Source organism: Pelophylax lessonae (genome assembly GCF_965119305.1).
Source record: "Pelophylax lessonae genome assembly, chromosome: 13".
NCBI lineage: Eukaryota > Metazoa > Chordata > Amphibia > Anura > Ranidae > Pelophylax > Pelophylax lessonae.
Genome location: NC_138780.1, coordinates 126,697,895 through 126,718,168, shown reverse-complemented (window position 1 = coordinate 126,718,168; position 20,274 = coordinate 126,697,895). Strand labels below are relative to the sequence as shown.

General features: G+C 44.3%; 1 protein-coding gene across 1 annotated transcript in view; it reads left to right on the top strand.

The window, feature by feature from the left end:
- COX16 (cytochrome c oxidase assembly factor COX16) overlaps positions 1-19,905 on the top strand; it is a 165,983-nt gene extending 146,078 nt beyond the window's left edge. Inside the window, exon 4 of the mRNA XM_082275494.1 lies at positions 19,388-19,905. Within this exon, the coding sequence (XP_082131620.1) occupies positions 19,388-19,492 (105 nt within the window). The 3' untranslated portion in view covers positions 19,493-19,905. The remainder of the gene's footprint in view (positions 1-19,387) is intronic.
- The last annotated feature ends 369 nt before the right edge of the window (positions 19,906-20,274 follow it).

Here is a 20,274-nt window from a genome sequence, read left to right as displayed (position 1 = left end):
TTAGTTTGTACAGTAATCGTTTGTGGGGAACGGTGTCGAAGGCCTTTGCAAAGTCCAGATACACCACATCCACAGGCTTACCTTTATCTAGGTGGCAGCTCACTTCATCATAGAAGGTTAATAGATTGGTTTGGCACGAACGATTTTTCATGAATCCGTGCTGATTAATACTTATAATACCGTTTTCATTACTAAAGTCTTGTATGTGGTCCCTTAACATCCCCTCCAATATTTTGCAGACTACAGATGTTAGGCTGATCGGCCTATAGTTACCCGGGATATATCTCGGCCCCTTTTTAAATATTGGTACCACGTTGGCTTTTTTCCAATCAGCTGGCACCATACCCGTCTGTAAACTATCCTTAAAGATCAAGAATAATGGTCTGGCAATCACCTGGCTGAGCTCTTTAAGAACCCTCGGGTGCAAGCCATCCGGTCCCGGGGATTTATTTATGTTAAGCTTCTCTAGTTTAGCTCTAAGTCTATCTTCTGTTAGCCATGGCGGCACTTCCTGAGGTGTATTATTTAGTTCGGCCTTACAAGCTGGGTTCGTGTAGACCCCCGATTCCTTTGTGAAGACTGAAGAAAAGAAATTATTTAACACTTCCGCCTTTTCTCTGTCCTCAGTGGCCATTTTTCCTTTATCATCTTTTATGGGGCCAATGTGTTCTGGCCTCGCTTTCTTACTGTTTATATACTTAAAGAACTTCTTGGGGTTCTTTTTACTCTCCTCTGCTATATGTCTCTCGTGTTCTATTTTAGCCGCCCTGATTTCATCTTTACATTTCTTATTACACTCTTTATAATGCTTAAATGCTGCCACTGACCCCTCAGTCTTGTATTTTTTGAAGGCCTTTTCTTTAGCTCTAATATACATTTTTATGTTGGAGTTTAGCCACCCAGGGTTTAGTTTTGTTCTTTTAAATTTATTTCCCAGTGGAATGCACTGGCCCACCCCCTTGTTAAGTATGCTCTTGAAGCACTCCCATTTTTCCTCCGTGTTCTTTGTTCCCAGGGTTCTATCCCATTTGATATTTTCTAGCAGCGAGCGCAGTTTAGGGAAATTGGCTCTTTTGAAATTCAGCGTCTTAATATTACCTTTGTGTTTCCTATTATTGTAATTAATACTGAAACCAATTGACCTATGGTCACTGCTCCCTAAGTTTTCCCGTATTTCTATATCCGTGAGCAGGTCTGCATTGTTGGTAATCAGTAGGTCAAGTACCGCATTGTTTCTTGTTGGTGCATTCACCATCTGACCCATGAAATTGTCCTGCAAAATATTTAGGAACTGCCTAGCCTTGGCTGAGTGCGCAGTTCCTTCTGCCCAGTCTATATCCGGATAATTAAAGTCCCCCATTATAATGACATTTCCCATCCTTGCTGCCAATCCTATCTGTAACATGAGGTCCGCCTCCCCCTCCTCACTCTGGTTGGGGGGCCTATAGCATACGCCCAATATTACCTTCCCCACCGTGCCTTCCCTTTGAAGCTCTACCCATAGGGATTCTGCCTCGTCCATAGCTCCATTATTAATATCATCCCTCATATTTACCTGTATACTACCTGTCAGGACATTGTTTTTGTTTGCATAGAATTGCAACCACAAAGACATCCTCTACAACTTGACACATGCACCCTGTAGTCACCCCCCCCCCCCCCCCATCCCTAAGCTTCATGAGGGCTTCTAAAGTAAATCAATGGGGAGTGGTCATAGACTCAAGTAGTGGAAAGATAAAGGTAAATCCAAAGAGTATACACAGTACATACGGTGCTCCTAGGAAAAGTGCAAAGTCCCTTGGTCTATTGGAACTTTCATCTGTATCTGTAGACCATCAACAGGGTGGAGGGATGGATGGCTGAACAGGAGAAGTGGCCAAGACTGGAACCTCTGCAGCTCCTGCAGAATATCTGGGTAGGATCACCTCAGTGTAGAAGAAAATGAATAATAGGGCACTGAGGTCACTTTATTAAAATAAACACTTTATTAAAATAAGCAGCACACTTACATTAAAGTTAGAATGAAAAAGCATGGGTAGGGAACACCTGAGACCAAGCAGCTGTAATCACTGTGAGGCTGTAGGCATCACTGAGTAAACCAAGACCGAGGATGACAGGGAGCCAACCAGCTCAAAGTATGGATAATTAGCGGCGGCGTTCTAGACTGCACATGAGGATGACAGCTGTCAAAATGCCTGGTGGATGTCGGGAGTGGGGGTGTGCATGACGCATTTCTAGGGACTTTGCCCTCTTCTTCAAATGCATTAAAGAGAAGGATATGTAAAACACAGTGCGGGCGCCTGCCATTGACAGCCTCTGGAGGTCATTTGGGAAGTTGCTTCCTACAGATGTCCTTTGGGATACCCCTGTTGATAGAGGGCAGCCCTAAACATTACAAACTACATGTCAGTATAGTACAGCTGAGATCAGCGCTCCTACACCATACACAATCAAATTTATTGGGAGATGGGAACCAATTATAGACTTTGGGGCTGTGTGGCTTATGTGCCAAGTAATAAAGAACATTTCTGTGCTTGTGAAAATCCAAAAGCTGACTGCACCAGAAGGTATTTTTGACAATCTGCATTCTAACAGTCAAGCTTTAAGTTAAAACTTCACTTTTAGTGACGCGTCATTTGAAAACCAGAACAACTACAGGTAAAGAGCTGATCCTTCTATTTGTCTGATGTCACCAGAGTGATGTTACGCCATCTCCCGCTTCTGATAAGGTAGTGCCCATCATAGTTCTGAATAACTGCTTTTTCTGCCTTCATTTTACAATTCCTATGGCCACAAATAAACAAAACAACACTTTACTTAGAATGCTGGCAGCTCACTATCTGGGGTATCAGACAAACAACTGCCAACTGACTATTTTCGAGAGGTGTAAAAGAAAACCTATGATATTGCCACCTCATGAACAGATACAGCAGCTTCCACAGAAATAGGGTATACACTTTGGTCTGATATTTATATGTCTTAGTGCAGGCTGAGGTGCTGAAGGTTATTCAAATTATGCCTACACATTTTAGATGAGCACCCTAAAAAAAAAATATTTTATATTGGTTCAGTGCTACTTCTAAGCAGAGTCAGGGGGCTATATCAATCAGCTTGAGATCTACTGGTAAATGAAAATAATTTAACACTACTGTTCTGCAGTATCTTTGGCTGCACTTTGGTTTTAAAAGCATCTCTCCTCGTTTAGTCCCCTATTATCATTCTAAAAAGCAAAGTCGGCCATAGATGAATTGAAATTCGGCTGGTTCAGCAGCAATTGGTTGAATTTCTTACCATCTATAGACAGGCTGGCTATACTGAGGTCAATCTATCAATCTGCTTCAGTACAATCAGCCTAATCAGCCTATCGGGTTTTTTTCTGCGTGATTACTGCTCCTGCTATAGCCAGCAGCAGTAATCGTATTATGATGATGGGGAAACCTCCCACTGTCAGAAAACATTAGTGCCGCAGGAGGGATTCCCTATCAACATAGTTCAGTGTTGATGGGGGAACCCCTCTCGCTGTGCTATTGTTTTCTGACAGCGGGAGGTGTCGCCACCATAAGAATACAATGATTACTGCTGCCATCTATAGCCAGCTGCAGTAATCGCACAAAAAAAACCTGGTTGTACTGAAGTTGATTGACTGACTTCAGTACAACCAGCCTGCCCAAAAATATACTGAAATTCGGTCAGTTCCTGCTGAGCCAGCCGAATTTCATCCATCTATGGCCAACTTTACTTTTTAGTCTGATGGTACCCATGGTTAAAGGAAATAAAATTGCCTAATATAAAGACCAAGTGTCCTTAACCTTGTGGAATACAATGAGTCGTTTGCATAGACATTTCTAAATGGTGCAACATGTTCCTCCACATAAAAGCCCACTTGCACTTTAGATATCATTTTATTTGAAAAAGCTTTCTCTCCCTTTCATTTTAATCCATTAGATATGTTTGAAACTTAAAAGCGGCACCGTGTTCTGATCTTTTCATTTATATTTTATTAATGATCCCAATTCATCTTGATTTTTTTTATTATAACCTGATTTTTTTGTGCAGCTTCTATGAGAATTCAAAAAGCAGGCAGTAGTCCTGGACTTTATCCGGGACTCCTTTGTTGCCATTAAATCAGAGGTCTGACCAGGTCCTGTAGAAAAAGAAACAAGTTACTTTGGCAATAAAGTTAGACATAAGGGTGACCATATGCTTGAGGTTGTGAACTCATGTAAAACACCATTAAGTATAACACAGATATTTAAAGATGAAGGTTATATCCTGTCCTCTGTTCCCCTTCTCTTCTGTCATTTCAAATACAGGATGCCAGCAGAGAGGACAAGCTGGAAGCATTTTAAATATAATTTTATAGACAGGTCTTGGGCAGCTGTTTGTGATGAATAAAGCTATTACATAAAAAATGCAGTAGTCTCTGATGAATAACCCCAAGGCTTTCGTGTGGGTGATGGCTTAATCCATGTGATGCTTTGTTTGCTTAACCTGTTCCATCCTACTTTTCACACCATAAGTGAAAGCACATCTAAACCCAAATGAAAAAAAAATGAATTATATCACAGCTTACCAGTCCTTGGATGTGGTGGCTGCCTTGTTTTCCTTTTTATTTTTTTCTTTACTTTAATCTGGTGGTTCTACCAGTAGCACACTTCTTATCTTAGGCTGGGTTCACATATGTGCGAATTGGATGTGGATTTCCCGGCATCCAATTCGCATGACATGAGTGGGACCAGCTCTCAATGAAGCCGGCTGACACAGGCCTGGGGCGGCCACAGTCTGCATTACAAATGGGTCCTGTGCGTGTTTGGGTGCAAATATTTGCAGAAATTCAGACCTGATTCGCACCTTAACTGGTGAACAGGAAGGCACCGGACCCCATGCTGGGAACCATGGCTTCACATATGTGAACCCGGCCTTAGAGTTACAATGCTTACTTACTCTACTATCAGGATAAGCCTACTGAAACCTCACCACCTCCTCTTAGTTAACAAGATTTTTGTTAAGATCAGCATACTTTTTTTGCACCTCTCAAACAGATATGGAAAAACATATTCAATAGTATATTTACCAGACTTTTAAAATCATTTTCTGCCCATTTTCAAGGGTAATAGGCAGGGGGTTGTTAAATAAAGGGCACAGGGATCTGGGTAATGCCATAGGGCAGGGATTCCCAAACAATGTATGTGAATGTCAGACTTTTACAATGCCTCATGGGATGTGTAGTTCTGCAACAGCTGCAGGGCCATAATTTGGGAATCCCTGCCATAGGGAACATGTACCAATGCAAACATTAAAAAAACGTTCAGAGGAGAGAGTGGCCTACTTTCTATGTCACTTTGGGGGCCAGTTCACACTATGCCCGCACATGAATAATTCCCATTGCACGCAAAACTCACTCCATTTGCGATATGCAGTGGGTTTCAATACCAAGTTAACACCCAAAACACAGTTTGTTTGCCCACACCTGCTCACACTGGATTACATTGTACTTTTGTATGTGCATTTTAAAAAATAGTGCATTCACCGCTTTTAGTGCGATTTTAACCCATTCAAAATGAATGGGCTGAAATCACATCACACAGAACTGCATGTGAATCGCACAGGATAGCATAGCGCGTTCCTGTACGATTTATGCGTGGGTATGATGTGAACCAGCCCTAAGGACAAAAATAGGAAAAAACGCCATTCCTTTCTAATACATTGCTTGTGAGATGACTTGATGATGGCAGATCGATTCCCACACTGAGCCGAACAGACTCCGTCGCCGTGTGAAAGGGGACTAACATCAACTTGAATAAAGACTTTTTAGCAAATTTTAGCTGCAACACCTGATTTTGTATCTAGTAGTATTAGGCTTGAACTGCTCCGTTCACACTAGTGTGATGTCAGATGCAACTTGAGGCGCACAGAATTGCATGACAATGGAAATGGCATTGTTTACAATCCATAGGAACACCTCAAAACCACGGCGCAATAAAGAGTCAAGGCAGTTTTTATCCTGAAACAAAAATTGGATTGCCAAATTCTCCAACCACATATAGTACAGTTGCTGAAGATTATGTAAGCAGCATGATTGGGATGGAGTGTACGAGGGAGAGGCAAGGCAGTTTGTAACTTTTTAGACTATAAAACTGTGACTGAGACAAAAGGCAGAAATATTGTATAGACTCTAAATACACTATGTCAGCTAATGGGTTTTTTTTTGTTTTTATTAGGTGGCAATTTCAGAGGAAGAGGCTGGGCAGTTTTTATCATGAAAAAAAAAATTAGACTGTACTAATTCAGAGTCAATGGCTGGAAATATTGTACAAATTCCCTAGAACGCATTGCAGCAGTTGGAATAGGCTACATTTTTCAAAAGGATAACACGGGATGCAGTTTTTTCAGCCCAAAAGCCTACATTAATGTAGTGTAAAAACTTTTTTTGGAAAAAGGTGGAATGTTGTACAGACTCCAGATGTTTGGACACGTGGCTGTTTTCAGGCCAAACATCAACAATAAAGGGGGAGATTTAATAAAACTGGAGCGTGCAAAATCTGGTGCTGTTCTGCATAGAAACCAATCAGCTTTAAGGTTTTATTGTCAACTCCTACATAAACAAGCTTAAGTTAAAAGCTGAATGGATGTCATGCACAGCTGCACCAGGTTCTGAGCACTCCAATTTAGTAAATCTCCCCAAAAGTGTACATTTTCCAAGGAAAAAAGGAATATTATATATGCTTCATAAACAGTATCCAAAAACTGTTGTAGGCTGCTTTTTCAGAAAAACATACCGCAAGCAGCTTTTTAACCCCCCCAAAAAACACAATAAAGCATATATTTTTCACATAAAAAAGAAAGGAATATTGTAAATACTCAATATTCCATATTCAAATGTTGTAGGGCATATTTCTAAGATGAAACAAACAAAGATAAAATTCCCAGTTCAATTTGCCAACCAGTCTGCTTACCAACCAAATTGGCCTGTCTAACAGTTTGCGTCAATACAGGGGTTTAGTTAGCACACATTTGCAAACGCATGTGAAAGCTGCAGGGCCACGTCAAGGCTCCCTGTTACCTGCAGTCCTAACTCTAATGAATTTTAAAGAGTCTCCACAGTGGGAGCACATGCAAGCTAATGGATAGATAGGGGACAGGTGAGCCTGGAGGTGGCCCATCCCTCCTGAAAGGTAATTGGGGGCATAATGGAAGCCCAGCTGATAGTATTACAGCAAAGGCACCCAGTATGTCCACTCACCAGTACACATATACAACAAAGAAAATGGCCTCTGCCCCCACCTATAACTGGCCTTCATAGCAAAGAACACATGGAAGGGCAACGCACATGAAACAAACAAAGATAAAATTCCCAGTTCAATTTGCCAACCAGTCTGCTTACCAACCAAATTGGCCTGTCTAACAGTTTGCGTCAATACAGGGGTTTAGTTAGCACACATTTGCAAACGCATGTGAAAGCTGCAGGGCCCTTCCATGTGTTCTTTGCTATGAAGGCCAGTTATAGGTGGGGGCAGAGGCCATTTTCTTTGTCATATTTCTAAGATGACACACGACAAGCAGCCTTTCAGCCTCAAAACCCACAATAATATATATATGTATATGTGTGTGTGTGCTGTATATTTAAGAGAAAAGAGAGATATATTTCTCTATCGCTCATTGACAGACATAGTCTTCGGTGATACAGCACCTTCGGGTTATGTTGCCTCCACAGGAGCAGGACTAGACAGGAAATAAAAATGCTCTGGCCACACCCCAGGGGCAGTCCCCGAGGGTATATCCTCTCTCTCTCTGCCACAGCAAATCAGTTTTTTTCTGTCTAGTCAGGAGTAAGGACCTAGATACCTTGCTGGGATCTTCGGTCCTGGCAAGATTTTTTTCTTAAAAAGATTTTTTAGACAGCCTTTTTTCTCCAGTGTTCCTGTGAGATCTTCAAGCAAGAAAGCTGAACTGGGCGACGGGCTGGATGTTGAGATCCGGTGGTCACCCCAGTTCAGCCTACGAGCGCGTGCAGGCCATAGCTCCGCGCTGGGTCGGCCGCGACATAGTCCCACTGGACGGGGACTGACCCCGCGAGTTAAACGTCTCGCTGAAACGCCAAGGACCATGAGTCACGGCGTCCGTATTGGTCGACAGCCCTCCCGCCCCAGTGGAGAGGGGTACTGTCAGGAGTTGGTGCCCGCCTGGTTCCGGTATGGTGAGTAGTATGTTCCCCCTTTTCCCCTGACGGGTCTTGTGGTGAACGCGGGCCCCTCTCTGTATGGTAAGATAGAGTCCCCCTCTATCCTATAACATGGCACAGATCCCCCTACTTTGAGTGTGATTTTTTTGTGCAAAAAGCCAGGAGGCTTGGTTTGGGAGCTAACAATCTAATTGTATACATGTTAAAAAGATTGTAATCAGTGGCAGTCTGGGAATCTTACTATGATAATAATAAAGTACCTACCAGTCAAAAGCCACGGACATGTAGACTGCCTTCCTAGTCAAATCTCCAGCTATAGCAGGCCTTCCGAACGGCCATGCGGTCCGCCAGGGCCGGTACCGCCAACCACGCCAAATCCCCATGCAGAGGTGTTGTGTGCTCTGCAGCACACCGCTATTCGGTACAGGCCGCCGCCATTTTTTTTGCTGGATCGCACGAGCCGCCATTTTCGTGGAGCTAGGGGAGGCGCCGGAAGGCGTGCAGAGGGGCGGAGCCGCCTCCTTTCTTCCTGGGCAGCCAGCCAAAAGACTTCCTGTTTGTGTAGACAGCGCTGTAACCTGTTGCAGTTAAACTCTGAGCATCAAGTGGTGAGCCTGGGGGTCTATCTCTCTCTCTCGATCGATAGGAATCCCTAGCAGGTAACACTAAGGGGCTTTTGTGGCGCTGGGGGTCTGAAAAAAAAAAAAAAAAGTTTTTTATTTTAATTGAATTGTATTCTCCGGGAAATTACTGGAGTAATCATGGACCCTGCCACACATATTCCCCCACCTGTTTCCCTCGAGGGGGCCACGGGACCCGCCGGTGCACAGAGTATGGATGCATTTACAGCAGTTTTGGAGTCTTTGGTGGCTCGGGTGGAGGCAGCCTGTCAGGGACGGGGGTCAAGGAAGCGACCCCCGCCTACCCCTATATTATCTGACACCTCTGACTCAGATTCAGAGATGGTCACTGCAGTTGCAGGTCCCTCTGCAAGGGCTGTTACCTCAGGTAAAGCTCCCTCAGACAGTGAGGAGGACGTTCCTTCTCCCGCTATAATTCAGGAAGAAGCATTGGTGGACGCACTAGTTGTGGCAGTGCGGGAAACCTTAAGACTTGAGGTTTTACCGGCAGAGGCAACTGAAACAGAGATTCCCTTTGGTACTAACAAGCCCATCAAAACGGTGAAGGTTTTTCCTGTACCCAAGTGTTTTGGTAATAAAATTAAAGGAGAATGGGAGCATTCTAAGCGTACCTTTACGATTTCCAAGCGTATTGCTAGACGCTATCCATTTGAGGAATCTTTCATTAAGAAATGGACGGTACCACCAGTAGTGGATCCACCTATTTCCAGGCTGAATAAAGCCACGGTTATCCCAGTGGAGGACACTTCGTCCTTTAAGGATCCGGTGGATCGGAAGATGGAAGCAGAGTCCCGCACTATCTTCTCTCTGATAGGGTCAGCATTTAGACCAGTAATTGTTATTGGTCTAGTTTCCCAGACACTTACGGAATGGGCAAGATTGGTACGCCAAGACCTAAGGGGAAAAGATATTCCCCAGGAAACATCTGATTTGATGGAACAGATTATACAAGGGCTACAGTTTATCTGTGATGCAGCCTTGGATGCTACTCCCCTATTAGGGCATGCATCTATGTCAGCGGTAATCCTCAGACGTGTGCTATGGTTAAAATGCTGGTCAGCTGACCTAGGTTCCAAAAAGACCTTGACAAATCTCCCCTTTCAGGGGAATCGTCTATTTGGGGCCACCCTAGATGAAATCATTAAGGATGCCACTGGGGGCAAGAGCACTTTTTTGCCACAGGCTGCTAAAGCTAAGGGACCTCGCAATAAGCGAGGACCTTTCTTTACCGCCCATAAAGGGTACGTACGCCCGGCTGGAACAAGCGGGAAAGGCAAGACTCCTCCAGGAGGGTTCAAGAAAGGCTGGTCGGTCAAACAGAGGACCGACTCAGCCAAACCCGAAGCAAAGGATTACACAGCCTGAAGGTGCGCCCCCACCCGGGTGGGGGGACGTTTTCACCGGTATTCAGGATATTAGATCGAGCATCGACTACCACTACCGGTGCGATTCTTCCCTTCCAACATTTAAGTACTACAGGGAGCGGTAGTCACCGTTCCCTGAATAGATCTTTCCCTAAGATTAGTCTCTATTCTCCACAGGAATTGGATCTGGTTGACCAGACAGACCAAGAAGCCTCTAGCCGGGTGACTTCGGTCCCTGAGGTTCAACCAGAAAAGATCATCGTTCCTGATAAGGATCAGGTGTCTGATAAATGTGTGGGAACAGAAAACGACCAGACTTTCTCGGATGGTCGGGGCCAGATAGTTCTAGGGACGCCTGGTTCAGATCCAGTCAGCGCCAGTGGTCCTAGAAATTCTAGGCTGGCCTCGTCAAGCCGGCCTGGCCGACTTGGACATGCTAGTCGCAGACGTTCCGTGGGAACTTCATCTCAGGGAATGTCTGTGGTCTCAAGGACCAATTTACCATTGTGCTTTACAGTTGCTGGCTTTAATGGCCTGGCCATTGAGACCCAAGTACTGAAGGACAGAGGTTTGTCAGCTTCAGTCATTCCTACCCTTATTAAAGCAAGGAAAGCGACTTCCAGCAAGGTCTATTATCACACATGGAAGACTTATATTGCGTGGTGCGAATCTTTAGGATTTCCTCCACGTACCTATTCGGTGACTCGAATATTGGCTTTTTTGCAAAAAGGGGTTGAGCAGAAACTAGCCTTGAGCGCCATCAAGGGTCAAGTTTCAGCATTAGCAATCTTCTTTCAGAAACCTTTAGCTACCAAGTCCTTGGTGCGGAATTTCATCCAGGGGGTGCGGCACCTGGCTCCACCAGTCCGCGCGCCCTTACCGCCCTGGGATCTTAATTTAGTTTTGTCGGTTCTACAGAAACCTCCCTTTGAAGACATCAGGGAGATTCCCTTGCTTACTTTATCCCAGAAGGTGGCCTTCTTGGTGGCTATCACTTCTGCTCGCAGGGTGTCAGAACTGGCTGCATTATCATGCCAGTCCCCATACCTAGTGATTCATAGGGATAAGGTAGTACTTCATCCTAAGCCATCCTTTCTTCCTAAGGTGGTTTCAGATTTTCATCTGAATGAAGATATTGTACTACCTTCCTTGTGTCCTCAGCCCAATCATCATCGGGAACATGCGTTGCATTCCTTGGATGTGGTTCGGGCAATCAGGGTATACCTGAAAGCTACGGAATCATTCCGTAAGACGGATTCACTTTTTGTGATCACGGATGGGCCCAGAAAGGGGTTGCCTGCATCTGCCGCGACCATTGCCAAATGGATTAGACAAACGGTGGTACAGGCTTATTCTATTAAGGGTCAGAGTCCTCCGTTCCCTGTTAGGGCGCACTCCACTCGAGCGCTCAGTACTTCCTGGGCCTTTCGCCATCAGGCGTCAGTGGTCCAGGTATGTAAGGCGGCCACCTGGTCGTCGGTACATACCTTTACAAAATTCTATAAAATTGATGTGATGGCATCGGCGGATGCCTCATTTGGCCGCAAGGTTTTGCAGGCCGCAATTTGAGGAGACCGGTGGTCTACCTCGAGGGTTTTTTTCTGTTTGAAAAATTTATTTTTTGTTGAGTCTCATCATTAAGGATGAGCATTGTAAACTTCTAGTTGGCACCGGTTGGGCCTTCTAGATTGGGATTTGATTTCCATTTTCCCACCCCTCATTTGTGATACTGCTCTGGGACGTCCCGAAGGTGCTGTATCACCGAAGACTACGTCTGTCAATGAGCGATAGAGAAAAATGGATTTTTGTAAAATCTTACCGTAAAATCCTTTTCTCTTAGCTCATTGACAGACGTAGTCCCCGCCCCTCTGTTTTTGAGTTGGGTTGGGTTAAATTCTCTAAGCACTGCTTTTGTGACATAACTGATTTGCTGTGGCAGAGAGAGAGAGGATATACCCTCGGGGACTGCCCCTGGGGTGTGGCCAGAGCATTTTTATTTCCTGTCTAGTCCTGCTCCTGTGGAGGCAACATAACCCGAAGGTGCTGTATCACCGAAGACTACGTCTGTCAATGAGCTAAGAGAAAAGGATTTTACGGTAAGATTTTACAAAAATCCATTTTTTTACTCCTCCAACAAGTACAACACACAACTCGCCTGGGCTTAGAGGTGGGCCCTCCAAAAAGTATCACTTTTAGGTGCTTAGTCTTGGGCAAATCCAGATACCTGCTACCTTGCTGCCCTCTCAAGACTGGGGATGTCTGGAAACACTGGAATCAAGAAATAAACGGAGGCCGCACTGGCCTAGTGCATTATCCTCAATAAAATAGGCCTTATTGAATAAATATTTAGTTCTACTCACAAACCTATGCTTGACAAAGGCACATCGACTGAATATAGCTGTAACCACCAGAGTCCCGCATAACAGATGCAACATCCTCAAAAAAACTGGCTGACGCATTTCGAGGCTTTGCCTCTTCCTCAGAGCCAATTAGGCTGTATCTGAACCTTTTATTTATACAACCAAAAGATAGTACAAAGAGGGTGTGGTCTAATACTGACCCCTCCTTAATGGGTTTGTATTCTCATGATGCAACAGGAGCATTGCCATGCAACCTACAGGCCTAGTACTTAGTTATGTACTCAAATGTATCAGCTGGAAAGGTTATGGACACAGAAAGGGACACCTTGGTGCCAGGAATCCTCTTACCGTTAGATATCATGGAGGGAGGTGTATAAGTAGAGGAAGGTATCTGCAGGTTGTAAGTGACAACCACCTGGTGTCATCAAAGGCCATCTCTGTCAAGGGTGCAGCCTGACCAAAGGGACAGGATTGTGCCTGGCGACCAGGTGGTGCCACCAGCGTGGTGGGCATTGTCTCTTAGCAGTATTTTACAGTTAACTCATGGACCACATTTCCCCCACCCGATCCCCTCCCAGCCATCCATGCACTGACGTCGGTCCCGGAGTTTCTTGTGTCCCGGGTGGAGGTGGCTTGCGGGCAATGGGATAGCAAAAAGCATGCCCTGCCTCATCTGTCACATCAGACCCTGAATATGATTCGGCCACCGCGGATGACGTGGGTCACCCTGCACCCATGCGCCTGGAATCCTCTAATAGTGAGTATGATTCCTCCATGTTTGCAACCGAGCAAGAATAGACGCTGGTGGATGCACTGATTGTATTTTTACGTGGAACCCTGAAGATGGAAGACGCAGCTGAAGCTGCGACGGAGGTGCAGGAGTCCTTTGGCACTCACAAGCCATCCTAAACAGCAAAGGTGTTACCTTTCCCTGCCTATTTTGACAGAATTGTCACTAAAGAGTGGAGATGACCAAAGCATCCCCGTGGAGTCCCTAAGCGCTTTACTAGGCGTTACCCCTATGAGGAGTCCCTTCTAAAGTAGTGGACCCTCTAATTTCCAGATTAAACAAGGCAACCATTGTTCCGGTTTTACATTCTATGCATGAAGGTAAAAAACCTCTGCATAGCACCCCCCCCCTTATATTTACCTGAACCTGCTGTTCCTCCAGCGATGTGCAGGGAGCCTTGGCTCTCCAGGGACTCTCTCCTCATTGGCTAAGACAGCAGCAGGAGCCATTGGCACCCTCTGCTGTCAATTACAGCCAGTGAGCCAATGGCAAACGAGAGGGATCGGGGCCCAGCCCCTGCCCTGTGCGTGAATCAACATGCAGAGCCTCTGCTCGGGAGCAAGCCTGTCTGGGTGTCCCCATTGCAAGCTGCTTGTTCTGGGGGCAGGGAGGGGCCAGGAGCACTGGCGGTAGAGCCGAGAAGAGGAGGATCGGGGCTGCCCTGTTCAAAAACACTACACAGAACATGGTTGTTATTTTTTTATTGACTTTAATATCACTTTAATGATGTTAATCTTAAAAAAACAAAAAATAAATGAACATTTGTTTGCAGGTAAAAAAAATTGACATTTATTGTTTTTTTTATAAAGAACCTGCAGAGCATTGCACCCGCAATTAGCAGATAGCAGGTGTTTGTCTGGCTCCTGCTGACTCTCAGGATAGCTGTGTGCCCATACTGCTGATACAGGAAGGCTAGGGATGCACCGAAATTTCGACCACCGAAATTATCGGCCGATAATGGGTTAACAGTGCCGAAATGAATATGGCCGCCGTGAGGAAGGAGGAGGGCGCAGCGCAGGGCAGGTTTTAAAAGTCCCGCCTCTGGCCAGCCGCCCGCCTCTCAATGACGTCCCTACTACTATGATCTCTGCATTAATGAAGGGACATACCAGGCGGGAGGGCGGGGCGAGCGGCCGCTTATAGATAGAACTATGTGATCCTTCCTGTCAGCTCAGCGGGACTGTGACTGTGTGTGAATGAGATCTGATCTGACCTGACACCGGGCGGGGGAAGCGGCCGCTAATAACTATAACTATGTGAGAGCTTCACTTCCTTGTCAACGGAGATACATGCCTGACAAGGAAGTGAAGCTCTCACATAGTTATAGTTATTAGCGGCCGCTCCCCCCGCCCCCCCGCCCGGTGTCAGGTCAGATCAGATCTCATTCACACACAGTCACAGTCCCGCTGAGCTGACAGGAGGGATCACATAGTTCTATCTATTAGCGGCCGCTCGCCCCACCCTCCCTCCCGGACTGTCAGGGAATTGAAGAGAAGTTAAGGCTCACATAGTGACAGATATTAGTGGCCGCTCGCCCGCCCGGTGTGTCAGTTCATTCATACACAGATCGTAGTAGTAGTGACATCACCGGGAGGCAGGCGGCCGGCTAGAGGCGGGACTTTTGAATAATGGACACCGTGACCGGAGGAGCTGAGTGAGTAGGAGAGGGACGCTGAGGCTGATGCGGGGGGGGGGAGGAGGGGTGATAGCTGAGGCAGCTTACCATTGGTATTAGTATTAATTATGCAGCATGAGGGGGTTAATGTATTGTCACTGCTGCATTAGTGACCGACCAGTGGCAGTTAATTAACCCCTTTGTGCTGCATTAGTGCAACCAGTATCAGTGCAATCAGTGTTAATTAACACTGATACTGGTTGCACTAATGCAGCACTAAGGGGTTAATTAACTGCCACTGGTCGGTCACTAATGCAGCAGTGACAATACATTAACCCCCTCGTGCTGCATAATACAAATACCATTGGTAATTAAATTAACCTATTGCCAACCCGTCACAGTACATATACTGTGACAGGGTGGCAGCGACAGGTGTACGTCGCTACCTGTTTTTTTTGCGTATGCCCCTCTTTTATCTATTTTAAAATTATTTGGGGGAAAAAGTCATTTTCGGTTTCGGTTTTTGGCCAATGGCATCCTGCATTTTCGGTTTCGGTTTTGGCCCAAAATTTTCATTTCGGTGCATCTCTAAGGAAGGCAGTTACTTGAAAGCAGGAAGATTAATGAAGTGCAAGTGCGTTCACCAGCCTCCTTGCAGTTCATTGAGAAAAACAAGCTGTCGGCCACAATGGCTGACCGTATTTGTAGTCTGTTCATTCACAATAAACTGAGAATGAATAATGCAGCCATGTGGGTGGAGCTCTGCATGGCCACACATTTTTCAAATTGTGACTGCGGGTGCGGGGAGAGGATCCCCTGCCTGCTGTCACAATGGGGGATCAGGGGGCTGGGAGGACTGGGGCACAGTACCGTGCTACATCCTATATAAGGGTGTAACATGTTCTAAAAGATGAGCTTATCCTTTAACCACTTTAGCACTGCTCACTGTGCCTCCACTGCGGCACAGTGGCTCGTTATCGTCTGGCGATGTAGAACTACGTCACCAGACATTCCCCCCTCTCGGCGGCGCATGCGCACCGCCGGAGGCTAGCTCCCGCTGTACGCTGTATTCAGTCACGGCGGGAGTCGGGCCAGGGGAGGAGCAGCGGTAATTACCGCCGCTCTTCCCCGATCGTCGGGGATCGAGTGTGGAGATCCGCCCGCTTGTGTAAACAAAGCGGGCGGATCGCCTAAGTGACAGGCAGGGACAGATTGCAGGATTCAGCATAGCTGAACCTGCGATCTGTGCCTGTGTCACACAGTCCCCTCCCCCCACACACGTCAGTAAGCATCAGGCATACATTAGCCCCTTGATCACCAATAAAAGTTAACCCCTTCCCTGCCAGTGTCATTTTTACAGTAACAGTGCATATTTATAGCACTGATTACTGTAGTAATGTCACTGGTACCCCCGAAAGTGTCAAAAATGTCAGTCAAGGGTCCGATCTGTCCGCCGCAATGTCGCAGTCCGGCAAAAAAAATCGCAGATCGCTGCCATTACTAGTTTAAAAAAAACAATAAAAATGAGATCAATTTATCGTAGTTAGTAGCTGCGATAACTTTTTCACAAACCAATCAAAATACGCTTATTGCGATTTATTTTTTTTTTTTACCAAAAATATGTAGCAGAAAACAAATTGGCCTAAAATGTTAAAAAATTTTGATTGTTACATTTTTGTTGGGGAATTTCATATAAAAAATGTGAAAAATATTGTTTTTTTTTTCAAAATTGTCGCTCTTTTTTTGTTTATAGCGCAAAAAGTAAAAATCGCACAAGTGATCAAATACCTCCAAAAGAAAGCTCTATTTGTGGGGGAAAAAAGGACATCAATTTGATTTGGGTACATCATCGCACGACCGCGCAATTGTCCGTTAAAGTAACGCAGTGCCGAATCGCTAAATATGGACTGGTCAGGAATGGGGTAAAATCTTCCGGTCTTAAAGCGGTTAAAAATACGCACATTGAGAATTTTTTTGTCAAAAACATGTAGCTAAATGCATTTTGGCCTAAATATATGACAAAAATTGAATATATTGGATATTTTTTAACTGTCAAAGTAGAAATATATATTTATATTTTTTTAAATTGTCGCTTTTTTTTATTATTATCGCAAATAAAATAAAAATCACAGCGATGATCAAATACCACCAAAAGAAAGCTCTGTTTGTGGGAAAAAAAGGACGTAAATTTTGTTTGGGTACGGCATTGCATGACCGCGCAATTGTCAGTTAAAGTCGCACAGTGCCGAATCGCAAAAAAAGTGGCCTGGACGTAAAGCAGGAAAATCCTCCGGTGATAAAGTGGTTAAGATGTCACAAAGAGAAAAGTGAAAAAAGAACTCTGGCAATTTATTTTTAGAGTACAAAATTTAGACACAGTAATCCATGGAGAATGACAGCCCAGTCTGACCTATCTTTCTAGAATCTACCTTCTTATACAGTTTACAGTATCTTCGCGAACATAATCTTAAAGCACAGACATAGGACTATAACTTGGCAAAAAATAACACAGAAATACAGAATTGAGTTAAAAAGTGCTAATCTAGATAACAGACAGAACTGATTAGTATCTTTGAACGGTATACGTTTAACTTGTGACTTTAGCCTGTCACTCGAACAGAGATAAGTATTTCCTTTGAGGGATTGAATGTATTAAGTTATTTCAAGCCTATTTTGTTATCAAGTCTGATTAATATTCAACATGGCTTTTGAGTTGCTGGGTGGAGGGCGGTGTCCAGTTTTTGTCTGTTCCAAATAAATCTTGCCATATAGAGCAGCTAGCTCCATTAAGTGATATACAGTACTTATTGTTCCTTCGGGGCGTCTACCCTTTTATTTCTCCATTTTGACAGTCTGAACATCCCAGATGCATGTTTTCAATACGGTTTCAAAAATGGAGGTACACTTTTCCTAAGAAGCAACGCTGCCAGGTTGATGGATCCTAGGAAAACACTAAAACACTTCTTTTCTGGATTTGTTTTTTTTTATTGATCTAGTCACCCAAAAATGTGCCGGTTCCTGTTAGGTTCCCCGTGTCTCTCCTTAATTTTGTTCAAATTACTCTCTACAGATCCCTGACTGTCAGTGATAAATTTACAAAGCTGTAGTCAACTTAAATGTGTATCATAAGTCAAAACTTGCTGTTCTACTGACAGCTGTTTCACCCAACAGGAGGGGAGGGTAACTCCCCAACCGCAGCACAAAAATGAAAGTTTTTGTGTTAGTAGATTAGGGCAAGGCTAGAGATAACTCCTTTCTAATTTTTACTCCTGTCACCGTTGCAGATTCCTGTCTGGTGAAACTGTTATCGAGACAGGAAATTGGGTTGTTGTCCTGCTGCTGAATAAATTTGGGGCCAATCACACACCTCCCTGATGATATGTCATGACGGATCCGCCTGTATTTCTCAGCATTAAGGACCTGCTCCTGATCAAATCTCCAACTCTATTTGCAGAAATGCAGCCCCAGACTTGCAAGGAACCTCCACTATTCTTCACTGTTGCCTGTAGACACTCCTTATTGTACCGCTCTCCAGCCCTTCGCGAACAAACTGCCTCCTGCTACAGCATACATTTCACATTTTGACTCCTCAGTCCAGAGCACCTGCTGCCATTTTTCTGCACCCCAGTTCCTATGGTTTTGTGCATTGGACTCAACTATGCACTAAAACATAGGAACTGTGATGCAGAACAATGGCAGCAGGTGCTTATAGCAAAAAGGACTTTCAGTTTTGTTTCAACAGCTTTGTTAAATTTGCTCTCTCGTCCCTGCAGCTACAGAGGCCAACAAGGGTTGCACCAAAGGCAAATAAGAGTTTGTTTTAAAGGCATTTTACTGCTTGTAAAATAAAACATGCAAATACTTAAATGTGCATGGTCCGATACAGATTTACTTTGAGGTTCTGTTATGCTTAGGCCTCATGCACACTGGACGTTATCAAAACACCCGTAGAAAGCTGTAGATGTAGGAGTTGTTGAGCTTTTTTGCGGTAGCGTTTTTTAGCTTTTTTTTAGCAAACTTAAACTCCCACAAAGCCTTATGGCTCAAAAACATTGATAAAGGCTGAATAGCTGCGTTTTTCAGCATTTTTAAGCTTTTATCAGAGTTAGAGCGTTATACAGCAGAAAAACTCCTTTCAAAACCCACTAGTTCTGGGGGTTTTTTCCAGCCAGAAAACACCTCTGCCAAAAACTGCTGATAACAGCCTGTGTCCATGGCCACACAGGATAACATGCTGGCTGCAGAAAAAAATGTCTAAACCCAAAAACAGCAGCTGTAAAAACATCCAGTGTGCATGACGCCTTATAATGAATTTGTTTCTGTTCAATGAAAACTGCCTTTATTTTTTCAGTTATAGATTCTATTCCCATTGTTAAATGTATCCATCCTTCTAAATCATAAACTATTCTAAGCTTATTTTTTCCCCTATTTTCAGAAAATAAAAGACAACAGATTTGAGGAATGGGAGAACATACGAGGCCCTCGTCCATGGGAAGACTCTAAATCTTACCAAGACCAACAGAAGATAAAACCAGCATAAAGACATAAATAACACGTTAGAAAGCATTGAAAACCTTTATATAGGTGCCTGCAGAGGACAGAACAAGCGGATAATGTTCCATTTCATTGCTTTGTCCTTACAATTTCACAGTCCTTGTGCAGGAGAGCCTTATAGTGTCCGCAGGCTTCCTATAAAGGGCATGCTTCAACACTCCCGGACGTTTGATTCCGTCTTTCCACCAGGTGGACTTTGATGAAGTGGCAGATCTAGCTGTGATTTTTCTGATTGTTTTCTGACACAAGATTCTCTTTAATATTAAATCATTGTTCTATGCTATCCTTCTTGTCAAGTACTTTTTGGATTTCTGTAACGGATTGCTGCAAACAGAATATTAAATCTTTCACATAGGACCAGTCATGGAAATTGATTTCTGTGCAGAAGTGAAGTCAATGGTTAGGGAAATGGTGAAAGCTGCTTTCTACATTCAGATAAAATGTGTTTAATGTGTACAGTGCATTTGAAATTAAAGGATATTTTGCAACATATTGTCTTTTTAGAAGTCTTGTTCTTGCAGCAAAAACCATTAAATAGCATATATATATATATAATAGATATATAGATATATATATTAAGCTATAAGGAAGAACTATCACTTCTAGTCAACCATAAACCCCCGTTCACACCAGTGCAACTTGTCATTCGATTTAACAAGTCACACCCAATGGTCTGGAATGAAACTGTTAAAATCGGTGTGGCTCAGATATTGCTGTGCCGCACCGATTTGATAAAGTCGTTCCTGCACTGCTTCAGCCAGTTTCAGG